The 18,964-nt window shown below is 39.1% G+C and overlaps 2 protein-coding genes across 4 annotated transcripts in view; one reads left to right on the top strand and one right to left on the bottom strand.

Moving 5' to 3' along the window:
• Positions 1-18,964, bottom strand: part of HERC3 (HECT and RLD domain containing E3 ubiquitin protein ligase 3) — a 98,310-nt gene that overhangs the window by 9,036 nt on the left and 70,310 nt on the right. For all 3 annotated transcript variants that reach the window (XM_081037944.1, XM_081037946.1, XM_081037945.1), the window contains 4 exons: positions 18,744-18,887; positions 16,274-16,440; positions 13,144-13,210; positions 12,345-12,427 (listed from right to left, as the gene is read on the bottom strand). In XM_081037944.1, coding sequence (XP_080894070.1) covers positions 12,345-12,427; positions 13,144-13,210; positions 16,274-16,440; positions 18,744-18,887 — 461 coding nt within the window. The remainder of the gene's footprint in view (positions 1-12,344; positions 12,428-13,143; positions 13,211-16,273; positions 16,441-18,743; positions 18,888-18,964) is intronic.
• NAP1L5 (nucleosome assembly protein 1 like 5) lies at positions 1,930-4,437 on the top strand. Its single transcript, XM_081041839.1, has one exon. The coding sequence runs from the start codon at positions 2,088-2,090 to the stop codon at positions 2,640-2,642; it is 555 nt and encodes a 184-aa protein (XP_080897965.1). The 5' UTR covers positions 1,930-2,087; the 3' UTR covers positions 2,643-4,437.

The following is an 18,964-nucleotide window of genomic DNA, read 5'->3' as shown; positions in this document are numbered from 1 at the left end:
TATCCATGCAATTCCATGTATATGATATTCAGGAAAAAAACAGAATTATGGAGACAGAAAACAGATTTCCTCAGACTCCTTCCCTTGCTGCCAGCCCTGTTGACCAGTAGGGCTGGCAGCAAAGGAAGGACCATGAGGAAATTTGGAGAGATAATGTTACTATTCTACATCTTGATTACTATCGTATTTACATGACTGTATTTGTCAATGCACCCTAAAAAGGGTGAATTTCATTATATATAAGGCATATCTCAAACAGACTTTCAAAAAAAGTACGATAGCTTAACATTAAGTTTTAAGATTTTAAGATGGGAACATAGAAATCCTAAAAGATGAGCACATTCCAGTTATCTCAAGCAAGTTATGTTAGTCAAGTGGATTTGACTAAATGTTTTTGTTTTTAAGTCTGTCACAATTTCTATACTATAGGAGTTGAAAGGCCTGGTTTCTTCTGCCCCTAATTCTGCCACTCAGGTGATATATATAGTAACAGAATTTCACTCTATTTTTCTAAGTTCCCTATCTTTAAAATGACATAAAGTATTCCTAACCTCAAGGTAGCTGCAGCCATCAAAAGATGATACATGGGATATATGGGTGATATATGGAGTATGTATAGTGTCAGCCAACTATAGATATATTATTACATCAAATTCAGTCAGGGAGAAGATTGAAAGTTCAGTCTGAACAATAAAACTCAGTCATCACAAATGGTAACAGAGGAGGAAAAAGTAAATTATTGGGAACAGAATTAAGAAAATAAAATAAACAATAGGAATCACAAGTACATAAAAAAACTAGCATGTATGCTAATGGGAATATATTGGGTCTTTTATAAATGGTTACTTTCTTTGGAGAAGGGCACAAAGATGTTTTTTTCTAAGAGTATTATTGCAGGTTATCTTTGCATGTTAATGAATTATTTGTAAAAAAAATTAAAACACTTATGAAGTGGTTGCTATGTGTAAGCACTAAGTGCTTTACATATTAACTAATTTAATATTCACAAGAACCAAAAAACGGCACCAAATGTACTCTGGGAAATAATTTCCTGACATTCATACGCTTCATGGAAAAGCTTCAGCAAGCCCCAATATAGTGAAAGAAAAACACTGAAATCAGTAATGCTGTATTTGAAGACATTCCAGAGGAGTCCCGGGCCCAATCATTTGTCTCCCATACCTCCAAGGTGCGCCAGGATAAAACATGGCCCTTCCTCTGGGCCTCAAGCCTTAGAAAGCCTTGCTTTTTCTTCGGCTCTCCTCCAGCCGTATTCCTCCCCACAGACCAAGGATTCTGAGAAACCTTTTAGAACATGTCCCAGAATACCTGGCGTCTTGAGGTTCCCTATCCACAAGGCTCCAAAACTGACTCCAGGGTCCGTAATGCTGAAAGACCACCTTGCCGCTGGTATACGTGCCACCAGACTGAGAAATGGCCAAGGGGAGCTGCTGGCTGGGCAGACGGACATGCCAGCCGCCCTATTCACACACATGCACCCAGGCCCCCAAGGGGGTGAAATGGAGTCAGCTTTCCAGTGTGTCCACTTTCTGGAGAGGAATTAGGAGGAATCTGAGAGGTGATCAAAGCTGATTCGAGAGTAAGCCAAAGCCATCCTACAGAGGCCGGCCAACGCCAGCTTCGGGGCGATACAGACAGAGAGCCAAACAGATGTACTGACAAACGTACGCGAGGATCTGGGTGGGGATCTGGGTGGGACAGAAGAGCAAACTGACAGCCGCTGGCCATCCAAGCAGTTCCTGTACAAAGTGTCTGCGGCACCTGCTGCCATTCCCTGCTCAGCTTCACGGAGGGGCAGGTGTGTGCGCAGACGGGGGGCAGGGTACCCAAGAGGCGGGTTCTGACGTGGGCTGCGATGCCAGGGAGACAGCAGGGTAGCAACAGGAGGGAGCTGGCGCAGCCCGGGGGCACGGCCGTCAGCTGATTTGGGACAGCCAGTCCCGCGGCCCACGTCACTGCCGCGGCCGACGTCACGGCCACTTGCCGCATCCGCAGGATCGCTCCGGTGCAGCTCGGGTGCAGGTCTCTGCGGGAGCCACCTAGACCTCTGCGGCTTCTCGTCTACCATGGCCGACTCGGAAAACCAGGCGCCTGCGGAGCCCAGCCAGACGGCGGCCGCGGCAGAGGCGGCAGCGGCGGCGGAGGAGGTAATGGCGGAAGGCGGCGCGCAGGGGGGCGAGGCGGACCGCGCGGCCGCCGACCCGGACAGCGCCGCCGCTCCCACGGCGGAGGAGCCCCAGACCCCCGCAGAGAATGCACCGAAGCCTAAGAATGACTTTATCGAGAGCCTGCCTAACTCGGTAAAATGCCGAGTCCTGGCTCTCAAAAAGCTGCAGAAGCGATGCGATAAGATAGAAGCCAAATTTGATAAGGAATTTCAGGCTCTGGAAAAAAAGTATAATGACATCTACAAGCCCTTACTTGCCAAGATCCAAGAGCTCACTGGTGAGATGGAGGGATGTGCATGGACCTTGGAGGGTGAGGAGGAGGAGGACGACGACGACGAGTACGAGGATGAGGAGGAGGGGGAAGAGGAGGAAGAAGAGGAGGAAGACGCTGCGGCTGCCGCTGCCAAAGAGGAGGGTCCCCGCTCTGCAGTGTCTGATGACGCCAAGGAATAAGCGCGGGCAGAGATGGAAGACGAGAAGGACCACGAACAAAATCCTGCTTTTCTTTTTTTTCCTTTCTTTTTTTTTTTTTTTGAACTTGAAAAGGCTCAGGTTTTGGACCAAAATACAATGTGAATCAATTCTGACATTCCTAAAATTGTATTAAATTGAAGCAATCAGATCCTGGCCAGCCCACTGCAAATTCTTCATTTTGAACTATAAATATATCTAAAGGTGTTGAAGAAAATGAGATAAATTAAAAATACTTTTTCATGATCTCTTCTATGAGGACAGAAACTGAGGCTTATTAAGGGTGCCAAGTAGATGTGAAGTAAAGAATGTCACTTTCAAACCCATTCATCACACTCGTCACACTACACACAGAACACCCAAGCCAAGACTGAACATGTTCTCAATGCTTAATTCTTCGATTTCTTTAGTCCTGACATTTTCCAGTACCAAAAAAAGAAGAATCCAAGGAAAAAACTCATCTGTGAGACTTTGCTTTTGTAACCCAGACATCAGCTTCACACGTCAGAGGAGAGGGATGGAATCGAGGAAGCCTGTGATGGACATGCCAGGACTGTTAATGAGGCCTGGAAAACTGCCACTGCAAATTCTAAAGAAGGTTCTCAATGTTTGAATGTAGAGAAACAACATGGTTCTGAGAAGGAGGGTGTATAACTTGTATAATATTGTCAACATATGTGTTTATTATTTACAGTCTCATGTTTATGTATTTTCTTGGTAGTGTCTATTTACAAAGGTGGAGAAAAAAACCCCAAATGTTTTAAGTATTAAATCCCTTTACCTAGCCTTTTAGAAATATTAATTTACTTGAAGAGGTACAGAATGTAGCAAATTCTGTAAAGCATGTGTATCTGGTGTTACGTAGTTTGATCCTTGTGAAGTCTTTTTGTCATGTAGCTTTTAGAATGTAGCTGTGAAATTATCACAACTCTTCACTGAAGCTAATGTTTGAGAAAAATATATACTTGAAGAACCAATCTAAATGTGTGTCCCCACCCCCAGCTCAGAAGTAGAAAGGGTTTGTTTGCTTGTATTAGCTGTGCCTTCATTATTTTGCTATGTAAATGTGACATATTAAATATAAAATGGTGCAAAATCAAATTTTACTGCTTGAGGATAGATTGGTATACAGTTGAGGATTTTTAGGAAGGACACATTTAATGTAAAGACTTAGCTTCTTTGTGGGTTTTGAATTGTGTGTGACCCAGTGATCTATAAAGAAACATAAGCATAAAGTTGTTTACCACTGTGGTGTTAATAAAACAGTATTTTCAAAAAACAAAGGACTCAGTACTCTGACTGCCTGGAATCAAATCCGAGCTCTGCCTCCTTAATAGGAATGAACCTTGGGCAATCCAGTTAACCTGTGTTAAGTTTCTCCTCATCTGTAAAAGGGGATAGTAATACTCCCCATCTTCACAGGTTATTATGGACAACAGTGAATGAATACACATAAAGCCCATAGAACAGTGTCTGAAAATACTCAAGAAATTTCAGCTATTACTGTTATTATTATATGAAAGATAGAGACACTGATTGGGAATTAAATCTTCATTCTCCCCCAGTTACAAAAGGGGAGAAAATAGACATCATTATATTCTTAAGTTTGTTATTCCTTATTGTCCAAAAAGAATGTAGTCTTTAACTCAGAAACACAGGAAATTCAATAAACTTGTCTTGATTTTTGTTTCCTCAATATAAAATCAGGTTTGATTTCCTCCCAGAAAGGATGTGAGACTTTAATGTGACATTATGAATATACAATAAAAGCTATTTCAACTTTGCATTTGGGTATTCTGAATAAAGTAAACATAATAAAAAAATTAAATCCTCCAAAAACATTTTAAAACTTAGATGCACTTTTTCCCATTTCCTTAAGTATAAAATTACACAGAAGCAAAATTAGACGGCTTTACCTTAGGGACTGGAAGGCAGCTCTGACATGTTGCTAATGGCAATAGTTTAATAAAACCTTAAGGTAACACTAATCTTCCTTAGGGCCAAGCCAACCAAAAAAGAGAAAATCAAAATAATATATTACATAAGAAGTCAATGGTTATCTTAATCATATGATTATCTTATTAGAAGCAAAAAAAGTCTAATAAAATTTAACATTCATTTCTTATCTCTAGGAATAAGACATTGTCATTTAATATTTTTCTAGATCCAATGAAAAAGTAAAAATGAATAAAACAAAGGGTGTGATTATTGGGGAAAAATTTTTTTTCAGGCATGTGATTAAATATAGAAAACCAAAGAGAATCAAGTGAAAATTATTACATTGAATAAGTTTGAGGAACTGACCAATTACCAGGTCAGTATACAAAAACCAGTAACTAATATATGGAAAAGGCTCTCTTTCAAAGTAGAATAAGAAATCAAAATATTTATAAATACCTCTAGTAAAAATATGTATAACCTACGTAAAAAGAAAAAACAGACTATCACAAAGAAATGTAAAATGGGCCTTTGGATGCTAAGATTAAATACCACAAAAGTGTCAATTCTTTCCAAATTAACTTTTAATTTACCATACTTCAAATCAAAACCCAAAATGGATCTGGAATTTAATTACCCTAATGATCACTGGTAAGAATAACTAAGAAAACTAGCAATATGGAAACAATTCAGATTTTTACCTTAGGATACAGACTCAAAAAAAAATTTTTAATTGAAGAAAATACATTAAGTATCAACTACTGGACAGGGAAAGGCTAAGATTAGAGTGATATAAGACCAAATGAAATAATCAACACACATGAGAACACAAAAATTAATAAATTATAAAGATTTAAATACAACACTCTAAATTTTCAAAAGCAAACAACAAACTGGGAATATAATCTGCAATAAATATGGATGGCAAAGGGTTAATAGTCAATATAATAAAGTGGTCATACAAATCTATGAAAATCATTTAGTCCCAATAGAGAATACATAAAGAACATCAACAGATTAGTTTTAAAAGAGGAAACACTGCAGCCCTGTTTGGGGCAGAAAAGACATGTCCTGAAAGTGCAGTACCAACTGGACCAGGGAGCCAGTGAGGTCTGGAGTACAGGCATTCCAGGCATGCTTTGTGCGGCAATCTTTCTTTCACTTATAAGACTCTAGCTATGGGGTTTCTAACTACCAGTCATAACACTGTTGGCCACTTTTCCCAGGATGCAGGCAGGTTTATAATGCCCTTCACAAAGTCAAGCAATTTCCACCATTTCCTAACTTGGGCTTCTCTTTACCCTCTGTTTCCTGCAGTGCTTAACTCATCATTCCTCAAGCGGCCATAAAACTTGTATGCTAACATCTAGCAGGATACCCTTCTTTCAAGGCAGGTCAAACACTATCATTCATCAACCATTTTTAATCCATTAGAGACCCAAATTAGTAAGCAATGCACAAAATAACTGGCAGAAAGAAAGGCAACATGCATTACACATTCAACTCCGTCTCTAAGAGCATTCTGCAGAAAGCTGTGGCATGGCCCTCCATGCTCACTGCCCAGGCAGGAAACAGCAGCTCTCCCAGCCTGAGAGTTTCCCTCAATGCATACACAGACACATTTGCACGTGCACATACACGTACACACTATTTCCTTATTGAGGTGAAAGTCACAAAACATAACCATTTTAAATGAACAATTCCGTGGCATTTAGTACATTCACAATGTTATGCAATCATCACTTCTATCTAATTCACTTTTTTTAAACAAAAATATTTCAGAAGTTAACATCACTAAAGTGGATCAGTGTTGTGTAGAATATGTAAAGTAACCTACATATGGAAGTAATATAAAATTTTACAAATGAAATCAAATTTCTTAATAAAATTAGATTTTTGTTAAAGAAAAGGTGTTTGTAAGGATTAGGTGAAATGGGAAGTCTCATATATTGATGATAATATATAAGCTGGTATAATTCACTAGAAAACTGAATTTAGCAAAAATATCAACAGATTCAAAATGATACACACTAATTCAATTTCACCGTTGGGACCTTATCAGTAAAAAGCAATTTTAAAGGCAAACAAAGCTTATTAAATAAAAGATGGTCAGTATAGTCTTATTAAAAATGAACGGGAAGGGAAGAGAAAGAAAAAAAGGAAATAAAAAAGACCATAGAAACAAGCCAAACACCTGAAAGTGATAGGAAATACACAGCCACCTGGCAGGCTGTGCAGCCATTGAGGGTGCCCATGGGCTTTGTATTGTCTGGGCCGAAGTTTAAAAATGCACACATACAACTTTACACATACAGAGTATGTTTTTAACTATGCCAACATTGTTTTTAAAAAATTACACGGTCTGTCTAAAAGAAAAAGAACAAACTCTTCAAAGTGATTTTTCTTTGGGGGGCGAGGGAGGGAAAAGTGCTCACTCAGACTGCCTGGCTTTAAATTCTGGCTGTAGCTTTGAAACCTGGACTTCTAGCTATGTAATTGAATAAGTGACTTGTTTCTCTATGCCTCAGTTTTCTTCATCTGTAAAGTGGGAAGGGATTCTCAGTACATGGGAAGTACTTAGACTAGTGCCTCATACATGTAAGCACTCAAGAAATGTTGCTGGCAGTTTTATTATCTGCTATTGCTAATAATAGTCCAGTGCAAACACAATGAATATCTAAAAGATTACACCTCTCACAAATTATCTCAAGAGATCAACTGAAGTCTGTAAGCTGTCCAACTTCAGTAGATCTTGAGAAGCTAGAAGTGTTCGTCGGGTATGAGCTTTATACTTAGGTTTAGTTATCCTTTGTAGCACTTATCTTATGTTTGGCATTTCTCACTGTGTGGTCTCTTTACTATTCTCCCCGACCCTCATCCTCCCACCTCTTTTTTAATATGGGGGACATGGGGAAAAGATATCGATTACATTTAATTTCATTAGATTTAATTGAGATAAATTTGGGGGAATCTAGAATAACATGTGGGTTTTTCACAGTGGTAATAACACCATGTCATGGAGTGTGAGAAATACTTAACCATGAATGGTCATGTATTACAGCCTCATGCAGATATGACTACCAGATGGGGCAAGACTGGGCTATGATGCAGCCACTAGCACTCACCCATAATGTTCTTTTACCTGGATGCTTATAACTCATTCAACTCTGCAGCTCTTGTCCAGGGACAGAAAGCATTTTTAAGACCAAATGGAATGTGCTAAGTGATGGACACAGAATTGGTAACCTTCTGGATTTTACTCCCGGGCAGCAGTGACAGCAAATATCTTACTAGGAACGAACACAGCTCCAATGCCAGCCAGTATCTGTGCCCACAACTGCCCAAGTTAAAAATCCAGCAGGTATTATTTTTATAGTTCTTTCATTTACTTTTCTTGGACTGATCTAAGAAACACCCAAAAAAGACCTCTAGTGATGAGATTATGAATAGCATATAACAGAAAAAAAGGAAAGAACAGCTGCAGTGATTCATCTTTTACAATCGTACACAACCTTTCTTACCAGGATCTCAATATGCTTTGATGATAAGATTCTACTTTTTGCACCATAAAATAAAAAGAAAAAAATACATCACTCATATCTTTTGCCGGTTGTCTCTAACCACAATAGTGACACTAAATAATGTGGTAGTAACCACATTAGGTTCTTGGAAGCCTGCCAACAGGTAACTGTGTGACCGCGCTGGGGTCTGCCTCCTGTCACCACGTACGGAGGCAGGTGCCTAAAGCAGCGTGAGTGACATCACTGTGTGCTCAATCAGAGCTCGTGAGCCAGAAAAGCGAAAACCTAACTTCACCTAATACAGAAGTTGTTCCATCCTTGAATCTCAAACACAATGAACTGGCAATAAAAACAGGAATCTGCCCTCCTCACCCTGTGCCTGACAATATTTAAAATCACAGCAGTCTTTACTGTACAGAGATATGAAAACTTCTAAAGCTTTTAGAAATCCAGAGCAACAGAGTAACGGGGTTTTGCAGTACAAGTAAAAGAATAATGTGGGTTCCCTTCTTCTACCCTCTTGAATTTAATATGGATTGTCTTTCTTTTAGAGAACCTGTGTGTCATCAGAACATTTTTATAGAAAATGTTTTGCAGGAGCAGCCCTGATGTCAATTAGGGGCAAATAACTACAAAGTAAGAGAAAAGGAACCCACGTGCCTTTTAAACAAAAGTATGCCCTCTTCACGGATTCAGAGCGCCACTTGTCCACAAGGGCATAGGTGTCAGCAACAGATATAAATAGTGCAGAAGGAAAAAAAGAAGGTAAAGAAAGTGTGCCACAGACCCACCTCTATCATGCCACTCCTCTGCTTACAAACCAACAATGGCTTCTTATTACCTACTGAACAAAGTCGAAACTTCTCTACTTTTCAAAGATTCTACAATCTAATACCCCACGAAGCTAGTGTGTGTTGGACATTCCAATGAAGCTTCCCCAAGCAATGTCCCCCTCCACACTCACACTCCACTCACTCACTCCTCACTGTTCTCTGCAGAAATAACAGCGCAGATTCAGCCATCACTTCACAGAGAACCGTTCACTAGTACTGTCCTCCTCTCCACTTTCTAGCATCCATATCTTAGTAGGCTTCCCAACCCAGCTTTCTCCCTTGTTTCTCCTCCCAGAAGCATCTGTCCAAGTTGATTTCTATGAACTCCTTCAGATTCCATTAATCAACTGTGTCTTCATATTTCATTTATGATTGCATATGAGAGCAGCTTATCACCTTAAACAAACTGTGTTATAGTTCAGTATTCCGGCACAGTTTGTCTCTTAACTATTGAGTCAATTTAATTATCGATTCAAAGAAATATCTATTGAATAAGGAGACACAGTGAGAGTGAAAGGGAGAGAGAAACAGAGAGACAGAAAGAGAAAACTCAGACCCAGAAAGAGAGAGCAAAAAAGGCAGAGACAAAAATATTCTAAAAGAAATACTTTTATAAAGATGTGGAAAAGAGTTAGAAGTCTCCACAACTGCCTTAACTACAGACTATGTCACATATTGCTTAGACCTGCACTAGATCACTCTTTTCCCCACCCAGTGGATCAAATACAGAACATTATGATGACTCATCACAGTGTGAAGACATCCCGAAGGTTCCACTGCCTCAGTCGGCTTGACTAGCCCACTGTTCGCTTCTAACAAGACACATTATCATGTCTGAAGCCTGATACAAAAACCCAGATGTCCTTTAAAAGGCTAAAGCCTCTACATGTATCTATATACGCACATACACACATAAAGCAATCATCAAAACTAGGAGGGAAAAGATTTCATCTGTACTGACAAATCCATTTTATGATCTGTCATAAATCTCCCAATTCTACAATCATTACCAGACTGTATGAAATAATACACCTGATCTTATTGTTAAAAAATAAATCATATACTGTTAACAGAAGTACCAATGTTATATAAAGGACAGTGCTTTTAGCTCTGAGAGATTCTTATCAAGTAAGAGTTTTGATTGAAACACCTACTTGAGACAAACCTAGACTCTCTATTAAGTTCCCAGAATCAAGATAATTTCACCATCTGAAGCCATTTTTGTTGGGTACTTGGCAACTTCTACACTTGGCAACTCTTTCACTTAAAGCATTATAGCTCGGACTTTCCCCAAAGCTGAGGCTTCCTGGATAGTCTGGAAGGTTTACATGACAAAAAAAGTTACTGATCATTACATCACACCATTACTGGCTTCCAACTGTCTTTAAAAATGTAAAATGGTGGAAGAAGAGCTCTGTCAAGTTTTTCTCATTCCTGTTTTCAAAAGGGAAGATTTATGGGAGGAAGCTGAGGCAGATCACACGGACAATGGGAATTTCATAGAATCTCTGCCTGCATCCTTGCAACTATTTACAGTAAGAAGTCAACTAAAGACCAGAGGAAATTGGTTTTAATTTCCCAACATGCTTATAAACAGCATGAAGTTTCCGTACATCTGCCTTTTCCCAGAGCTTAAATGAAGCCCTGCTTTCCTCTGTGAAGGCTTCCGTCACTCACCACCCTCCCAAGCAGAGACTGCCATTCTCTCATTTCTCTCATCTTTCCCAATGTTCTACCGCTCCGTTAAGACAACAGTTTTGACACTAGCCCATGTGCCAGAATCCTTATCTCAAGAGTTTTTACTTTCTATTCCAATCTATATAGCTCCTCTAAGAATATACATTTGTTCCTGTCCTTATTTTTTATTTATTTCTCCACTGCTTTCTTTATGCTTCTTGTTCTAAGGCACCTCCAATTCGCTGGTGACTGAGGTTGGCATAAGCAACTTAATAAAATATCCACATAAGACTTCTCTCTTGAGACATAGATTTTCAGCTCTAAACATAATCTGGGTATCACATCTGGGTATCACACAGACATGTCAAAGTCAACGTATCCAAAATGGAACTCTTTTTCCCCGCCACACTGCTCGACAGATTCTGTGTCCTGTTAAGTCAGTTGTTCAAATTACAAACCTGTGTTGTTATCATTACATGCCTCTAGTGCTGTCCACATGTAATCAGACACAAGCTCTAGTGATTATATAATCAACACGTAGCCAACTCTGTACTCCTACTACCTTCATTCTCGCCCTCACCATCCTCTACCTGAGTTACCCCAACAGCCTCGTCGTGGGCCCCCCACAGTGGTCTATTTCCATGTGGCCACCAGTTCTCGTTCTAAAGCTAATCAACCATGTCCCAGTCCAAATCCCATTTAAGACCTTGACAACCTCCGCCCTGATGCTACAGCACCCGCCCTCCAGCCACACACCAGACCCCGTCCCGTGAGTGAGTACTCCTCGTTCTCTGTCATATGTCAAGGCTGAGTCCTGACTCACATTATTCCCCATGCTGAAATGTTTCCCCCAGTTACATTCTTCGATGTCCAGTGAAAGTGTTGTAGTCTCTCCCCCTGGATCCATGGTACTTGGCCTATTACTCTCCTGTCACACACATTATAATCTACTACAGTCCTTCACTTACATGGACTCTTCCCAACTAATCTTGAGCTTCTCAAGGATCAAAGTTACTTATATCCTATACCCAGCAACATAACTGGTAGTGTTTGTAAACTGAATTAACATGTAGACTGCCAGCAATCTCACTCATAATTTAATACAAAAGTAAACAAAACTGAATTTTTTCTTCCTCTAAAGACATGGTAAACAGACATGGTAAACAGTTCTGAAAAATCAGATGTACTTGAAATTATTTCCACAAGGCAGAAAGAATAATTTAAAATCTATATTACAAATCCTTCAGCAGTGAAACAACAATAGTAGTAAGCATCTTTTTAACATTCATTTATTCAAGACATACTTTTGAGCATTTTTGTACCAGGCACTCTGATGGATACTGGAAACCCTGAGCTAGAGGCTGGGAGTTCATTTATTCTAAAATGTTTTCCTATAAATAATATCACTTTAGTCTCACAACCATCTCATGAGGTAGGCAGGGCAGTTACTATAACCCCCATTTCACAGAGGAGAAACAGTTTACATGATTTGCTCAGGGTCAAAGCCAGTAAGACAGAGACCTCGAATTAAAACAGTTATCTCCTGAATTCAGGTCCAATGCCTCCTCTACTTTGAAAAATTCATTAAAATCTGCAAGTTCTTGCTCTCCTTTAATTCCTCTGCGGAAGGGATTAGAATTGAACTTCAGTCGTGGTCCTAAAAGCACAGAGAAATAAGGCAGCGCCACGTGCAGCAGTTGGAGGTCAGGACTCACCTGTTGTCCTTGCACACGGTCACCTTGTCTCCCCCAGGTATCAGCTTCCTCTGTTCAATCACTCCATAGCTTTCTCGACAAATCTATATTTAAGGGGGGAAAAGCAATTTTCAATTTTACCGCTTTTCTTTCTAGAAACTAAATGACTGAGAGAAGCTTTAGAAGCGAATGTTGCTTAATGACCACTTATTACCACAGCAAATTCTTGGGAGAAGAGAGAGAATCTGAGTCAGAAAACATTGGCACCTTAAAAGAGCTCTCTGAAGACTCGTTCTTGCCAGTAAATGCAATCAAAGAGAAAACCATATGAACTCTAGAACAGGAATATAACTGGAGTAAAGATTTCTTTTTACTCAGGCAATTTTATTAGCTTCTTTTTGGATCCCTTTAAATGCTGTTTTTTTGTTTGTTTGTTTTTAAATTTTTATTGGGGAATAGCGTGTTTTTCCAGGACCCATCATCTCCAAGTCAAGTCATTTTTTCAATCTAGTTGTGGAGGGCGCAACCACAGTGGCCCATGTGGGAATCGAACCAGTGACCTTGGAGTTATGAACACTGCACTCTAAACAACTGAACCAACCCGCTGCCCCCACTTCAATAATTTTCTTAAGTGCATAGAATAATTGTTCATTCATATATTCAGCACATTTATTGAACTTAAGTCTCTATGACTAAAATAATTTGGTTCAGAGAAGTCCCTGAATTTGCTCTTAGATTTGGAGAGAAATTAATGTGCATTCTGACTTATAGGCACAATAAAAGAGACGGCCACAATCATGAGTAAACTAGAAATCCTTACCGTGAAGTTGAGGCAGAAAGTCTCCTCAATATCTTCTCCAGGGTAATCTAAAAGTTCTTGAAGGCTCCTAATCATAGAATGATGGAAAAAGGAAAAGAGGCAAATCAGACATGGGAATGGTGCTGCCATGTGAGGCACATGTCCGGATTGGGTGCAAGGAAAAACTATAGAAGATTCTAGACTGAACATAAATCCAGACTGACAGAAAATCGTGTCACCCATATCTTGAAAAGAAATATGGCAGTAGACCTGTAAGACATTCACTAATTGTTCTCTTTTCCTATTGACAAATATTACTAGATTTATGAAGAAATTCAGATGGATTTGTATCTGATACCCTTGTGTTCTTTTAACCCGATTATTGCTTGGAAGTAGATATATGAGGAGATGGTACTACAGTGGTCCTACAGATTGGCTTCATCTACCTGCATTCGTAGAATAATCCTCCCATCATTTAAAAAAAGCCACAAAATCACCTCATCCAGTTAGGCATCTTAATGGCTTACTTGTCAGTGCAAAGAGCTGTGTTTGGTAAAGACACACTAGTATTTATCAGACACTGAAACATGCACTCTTAAAAAAAGAATATGTTTAGTCCAACAACGCTCATATCCCAGCTCTCAAGAGAATATATTCTTGTAACTGGACCTCATTCACATTCACATTTCTTCTTTAATGAGCTCTGAGTCTGGCAGTTCCATCAAGAGTGCCCAGGGAGAAAATACTTATTGCAGAATTTAAACTCACTACCAGTTAACCAACCAAAATCATTACTTGAAATATACCATTCTCAGCCAGGTTTGGTAAATAACGCACAGTTCTGTCACTCTCTAGCCTTCCCTTTCAGTTACCAAAAAATTAACCCTGTCTGGGTCTCTTCTGCCACTTTTTTATATTTCTTCTAAATTTTCTCTTCCTCTCTCTGTGACCCTACGCCTCCCATCCTTTAAGGTTTCTCAGTATTGGTGGCAGTGTGACAGTCTCACTTCTACTCTATCTCCATCTTAAAATTGGTACTCTTTCTCTATTAAAAGGGATGTTCCTTCCTGATAAAGCCAAAAGGATTATACTGTTTACAGAAAGCAACGGATATGGTGTCTTTTTATATACTTGATCTTATGCTACCTACAATCAATACAGAAAAACTTAGAATAAAGGAGTTTTAAGAGCCAGAAAGAGAACAAAAACATGGCTTCACTATTTTGAAAAACTGTCCAGCAGTTCCTCACAAGGCTAAACATATAGCTACGCATTACCTAACAATTCCACTCCTAAGTATATACCCAAGAGGAACAAAAACTTATGTCTACACAAAAGCTTGCACAAGAATGTCCACAGCAGCATTATCCATAATGGCCAAAAAACAGAAACAAGCCAAATGTCTATCAGCTGATGAACAGATGAACAAAATGTAGTATATCCATACAGCGGAATATTATTTGGCAATTAAAAGAAATGAAATACTAAGATGAGTTACAACATGGACAAATCTTGAAAACATGCTGTGTAAAAGGAGCCAGACACAAAGAACCATATATTTGTATGATTCCATTTATATGAAATGTCCATAACAGACGGTCTATGGCGACAGAAAGTAGATTAGGGAATAAGGAGATAAGGAGGGAAAAGGAGACGGGGGATAAGGCGACTGGGGATGATGACTGAGGAGTACCGGGTTTTTTTTTACAGGTGATAAAAATGTTCTGAAATTGTGGTGATGGCTGACAACTCTGTGACTATACTAAATGTCACTGACTTGTATACTCTGAGTGAATTGTATGGTATATGAATTATATCTCAAACTGTTTTTTTCAAAAGGCTCTGAGAGATAATAGAAAATACACACACACACACACACACACACAGAGGTCTCTGCCCTGGTTCCTGGCAGGGAGCTCCTACCACCCTTGTATACTCCTAAGTGGTAAGAGCAGTAGGAGCACCCTGGATGGGGGCTGGTCCCCAGAAAGACCAAACCATGATCAGAAGTTCTGAATTCAGCCCCATGCCCCATTTTCCAAAGAGAAAAGAAGGGCTAGAAATGGAGATAATAATGGATCACGCCTACGTGAGGAAACTCCACAGGATCTCAGCTGTAGGGAGTTCAGAAAGCTTCTGGGTTGGTGAACACGTCCACAAACTGAGAGGGTGATGTACCCCCAGCTCCACGGGGACAGAAGCGCCTGCCCTCAGAACCTCTTCATCTGCCTTTTCATCTGTATCCTGTATCACATCCTTTAATAAACTGGCAAACGTCGGTGTTTCCCTGAGTTCCATGAGCTGCTCTAGCAAATTAGTTAAATCTGAGGAGGGGCTCATGGGACCCTATCATTTGCAGCCAATGGGACCTAAGTTGTGGAGAAGCAAGGCCCCTACTACTTGGGATTGGCATCTGAAGAGAGGTGGAAGCTTGTGGGACTGAGCGCTTAACTTGTGGGATCTGACACTGTTTCCGGGTAGACAGTGTCAGAATTGAGTTAAATTGTAGGACACCCAGACGGCATCATGGAGAACTGCTGGTGGTGTGGAGGAAAAACCCCCATGTACCATGTTTCCCCAAAAATAAGCCCTGACCGGAAAATAAGCCCTAGCATGATTTTTCAGCAGGACATCCCCTGAACATAAGCCCTGATGCATCTTTTGGAGCAAAACTTAATATAAGACCCGGTCTTATTTTCAGGGAAACAAGGTATATGGTGAGCAGAAGTATTGTGAGTGTGTTAGAAGTATGAGAGTAAAGGAGACACACAGGAAAGAGGAAAAAGAAGGGGAAGAACTGTACTTTTTTTTAATACAAGCTCCCGTTTCAATACTGTCTCCCCCTGCATTTATGGACCATGATAAATCACAAACTCCTTATTTTTTGTTCAGAATAAAAAAAAACCAAGATTATTCTGTATTCCTGGGCAGCTACGACTTCCCTTTTCTTCTTGTTCCTTCTGCCCCTGGAAGGACATACCCTAAGCAGGCAGCTGTGGAGCTACGCCTTAAGACAAAACATATATGAACAACAGAGTCTAACCACGTGGTTCGGAAATACTCAACCATATACAGGTGGTATTTTCAAGCTTTAATCCCTGCGCCAGAGGCAGCCAGAATGGCTCTCCACACCAGGCTTGCAGCTTTGTACCTTCCTTCAGTGGGTGACAGCTCCTTTAAGTCTTCCAAGCCAGGCTTTGCGTTCAGCAGCTTCTTATAGAGCGCCAGCGGGAAGTGCAAATCGACCACGGTGGAGTTGTAGATGGCAAGGCCACAGGTTATGCCAATCAAGTGAAACCAGTTGTGCTCTACAAAACACTTTTCAGAATGTATGGAAACGTGTTAAAAAGGAATGCAGTGTTTGAGGCCCTCAAAACAATCTGCCATTTACCTTAAAATATTTTAAGCATAAAAAACAAAAATCTTATGAATATTTAGTTACCTTCTGAAGTAGAAACATGCCCCTGACAAAAATCTGATTGTCCCCAAAAGATTGTCCCCAAAATTAAGCATTTACAGCTCATCTAGTGATACAGAGAACAGCTTATATACAGTCATGCACCATTTAATGACGGGGATACATTCTAAGAAATGCATCATTGGGCAATTTCCTCGGCGTGCAAACAACACAGGGTGCACGTACACAAACCGAGATGGCAGACCCTACCACACACACAGGCTGTATGATACAGCCTACTGCTCTTAGGCGACAGGCCTGTACAGCATGTCACTGTACAAAACAGCACGGGATTCAATTGAGCACAAAAGAAAATGATGCAATCGAGATATGGTGAACAGGAGATGTATGAGGCGGCTGCCAGGGTAACACAGCATATGCTGTTTTACGGAAAAACTTTTTTTAAGTAGAAAGAGTACACTGTAAAATAACAATAAAAAGCACAGTACATTAAATACATAAATCAGTAAGTAATACGGTCATTTATTATCATTATCAAGTACATATTATGTACTGTACATAATTGTATGGGCTGTACTTTTATACGACTGACAGTGCAGTAGGTGTATTCACACTGGCATCACCACAAACACATGAGTAATGCTGTGGGCTACAATGTTACAACACCTACGATGTCACAAGGCTATAGGAATTTTTTAGCTTCATTATAATCTTACGGGGCCACTGTTGGCAAAAATGTCGTTACACAGCATTTCGAGCAATGATGTCCAACAGTACTTTCTGCAATGATGGAAACATTCTCTATTCTGTGCTGTCCCATATGGTAGCCACTTGAAATGCGGCTAATACGACTGAGAAAATGAATCTTTAATATTACCGTGTTTCCCCGAAAATAAGCCCTAACCAGACAATCAACTCTAATGCGCCTTTTGGAGCAAAAATTAATATGACCCGGTATTATATTATATTATATTATATTATATTATATTATATTATATTATATTGTATTGTATTATACTCGGTATTCTATTAATTATATTATACATATTATATATATTATATATATTATATATTATTTTAATTATATTTATTATATTAATTATATTTATATTATATTATATATTATATTCCAGGTCTCATGTTATAGTAAAATAAGACCGGGTCTTATATTAATTTTTGCTCCAAAAGACGCATTACAGCTGATTGTCCAGCTGGGTCTTACTTTGGGGGAAACAGGTTACTTCATTTTAGTTAAATAAAATTTAAATTTCAATGACCACATGAGGCTAATTTAGGACAGTGCTGATCTAGAGAGAAAATTGTGGTACAAAAAGAATAAATTATAGTGTGGTTGAAATTAGACTCCTTCTTAAAAGTTAGCTCTCCTACTGAATTTTCAAAAAGTGTGTGTGCGTGTTTACTTGTATTAGTAGTCATATCTATACTATCATTGTTATCAAAATAAGACATCTGACTACCACTGTCCACATGTCATAAAACAAATTTCTTTATCATACTGTGTTCTTTCCACCCTTCAAAGATAACAGAAGTTGGATCTTACCTACTAGATACGGAAATGGGGCTGATGGGTGACAAAATATACTATGAAGTCTTGGCAACAGATGAAAAATAAAGATTGAATACATTATTTAGATCTTTTAAATTATTTTCTTTGTTATGTTTCCCTCTTCAAAGACAGAAGTCTGGGAATTGGCCTCACAACAAAATAGGAAGTTCATATGCATAGTGCCAGGTGGATACTAGATTAGTCAGGGGGATCACTTCTTAAATTACATAAATGTCTAACAACTGTGAAATTACATCTGAAGTTAAAATAATATTGAATACTGAATGTCAACTGTAATTGAAAAAATAAGAGGAGGGGAAAGGTGAAGGGCAATAAGTGGTCCAAGTTTCCAGGTATAAAACAAGTCATGGGGATGTAATGTACAGCATGGGGAATATCGTTAATAATATTGTGATAGCATGGTATGGCGTCAGATGGTTGCTGGACTTATGATAATCACTTCTTTAGGTATATAAATGTTGAATAACTATGGTGTACATCTGCAACTGATATAATGTACATTAGCTATAGTTTTTAATAAAAATCTTTTTAAAAATGCAAAGAAAAAGAAAATAGGAAGTTTAATTCTATACATCTGTTTAGCTGAGACATCACTAACTTGACATACTAACTTACCGTATCTGAAAACCACAAGAGATTTGAATCCGGATAGTAGGTAAACATTCCATAGATGGGATTCAAAAGTTCTTTTAACAATAAAAGAAAGAACTCCTTTGTGACACCACCAGCATCTACTGCTTCTTCACCATCAAAAATTACCTTAAGATAATAAAAGTAGAATTAATACTTCAAAGAAATCTTTGGCATTTTAATCTTTTTTTAGCAAATTCTTTCCA

The sequence above is a fragment of the Rhinolophus hipposideros genome, assembly GCF_964194185.1.
Source record: "Rhinolophus hipposideros genome assembly, chromosome: 1".
In the NCBI taxonomy this organism is placed as follows: Eukaryota; Metazoa; Chordata; class Mammalia; order Chiroptera; family Rhinolophidae; genus Rhinolophus; species Rhinolophus hipposideros.
The sequence above is the reverse complement of the archived record's forward strand: the minus strand, read 5'-3'. Positions and strand labels throughout refer to the sequence as shown.

What these genes read in the sequence shown, in the direction of transcription:
- NAP1L5 (XM_081041839.1), top strand. Translation starts at nt 2,088, where the DNA reads ATGGCCGACTCGGAAAACCAGGCGCCTGCGGAGCCCAGCCAGACGGCG.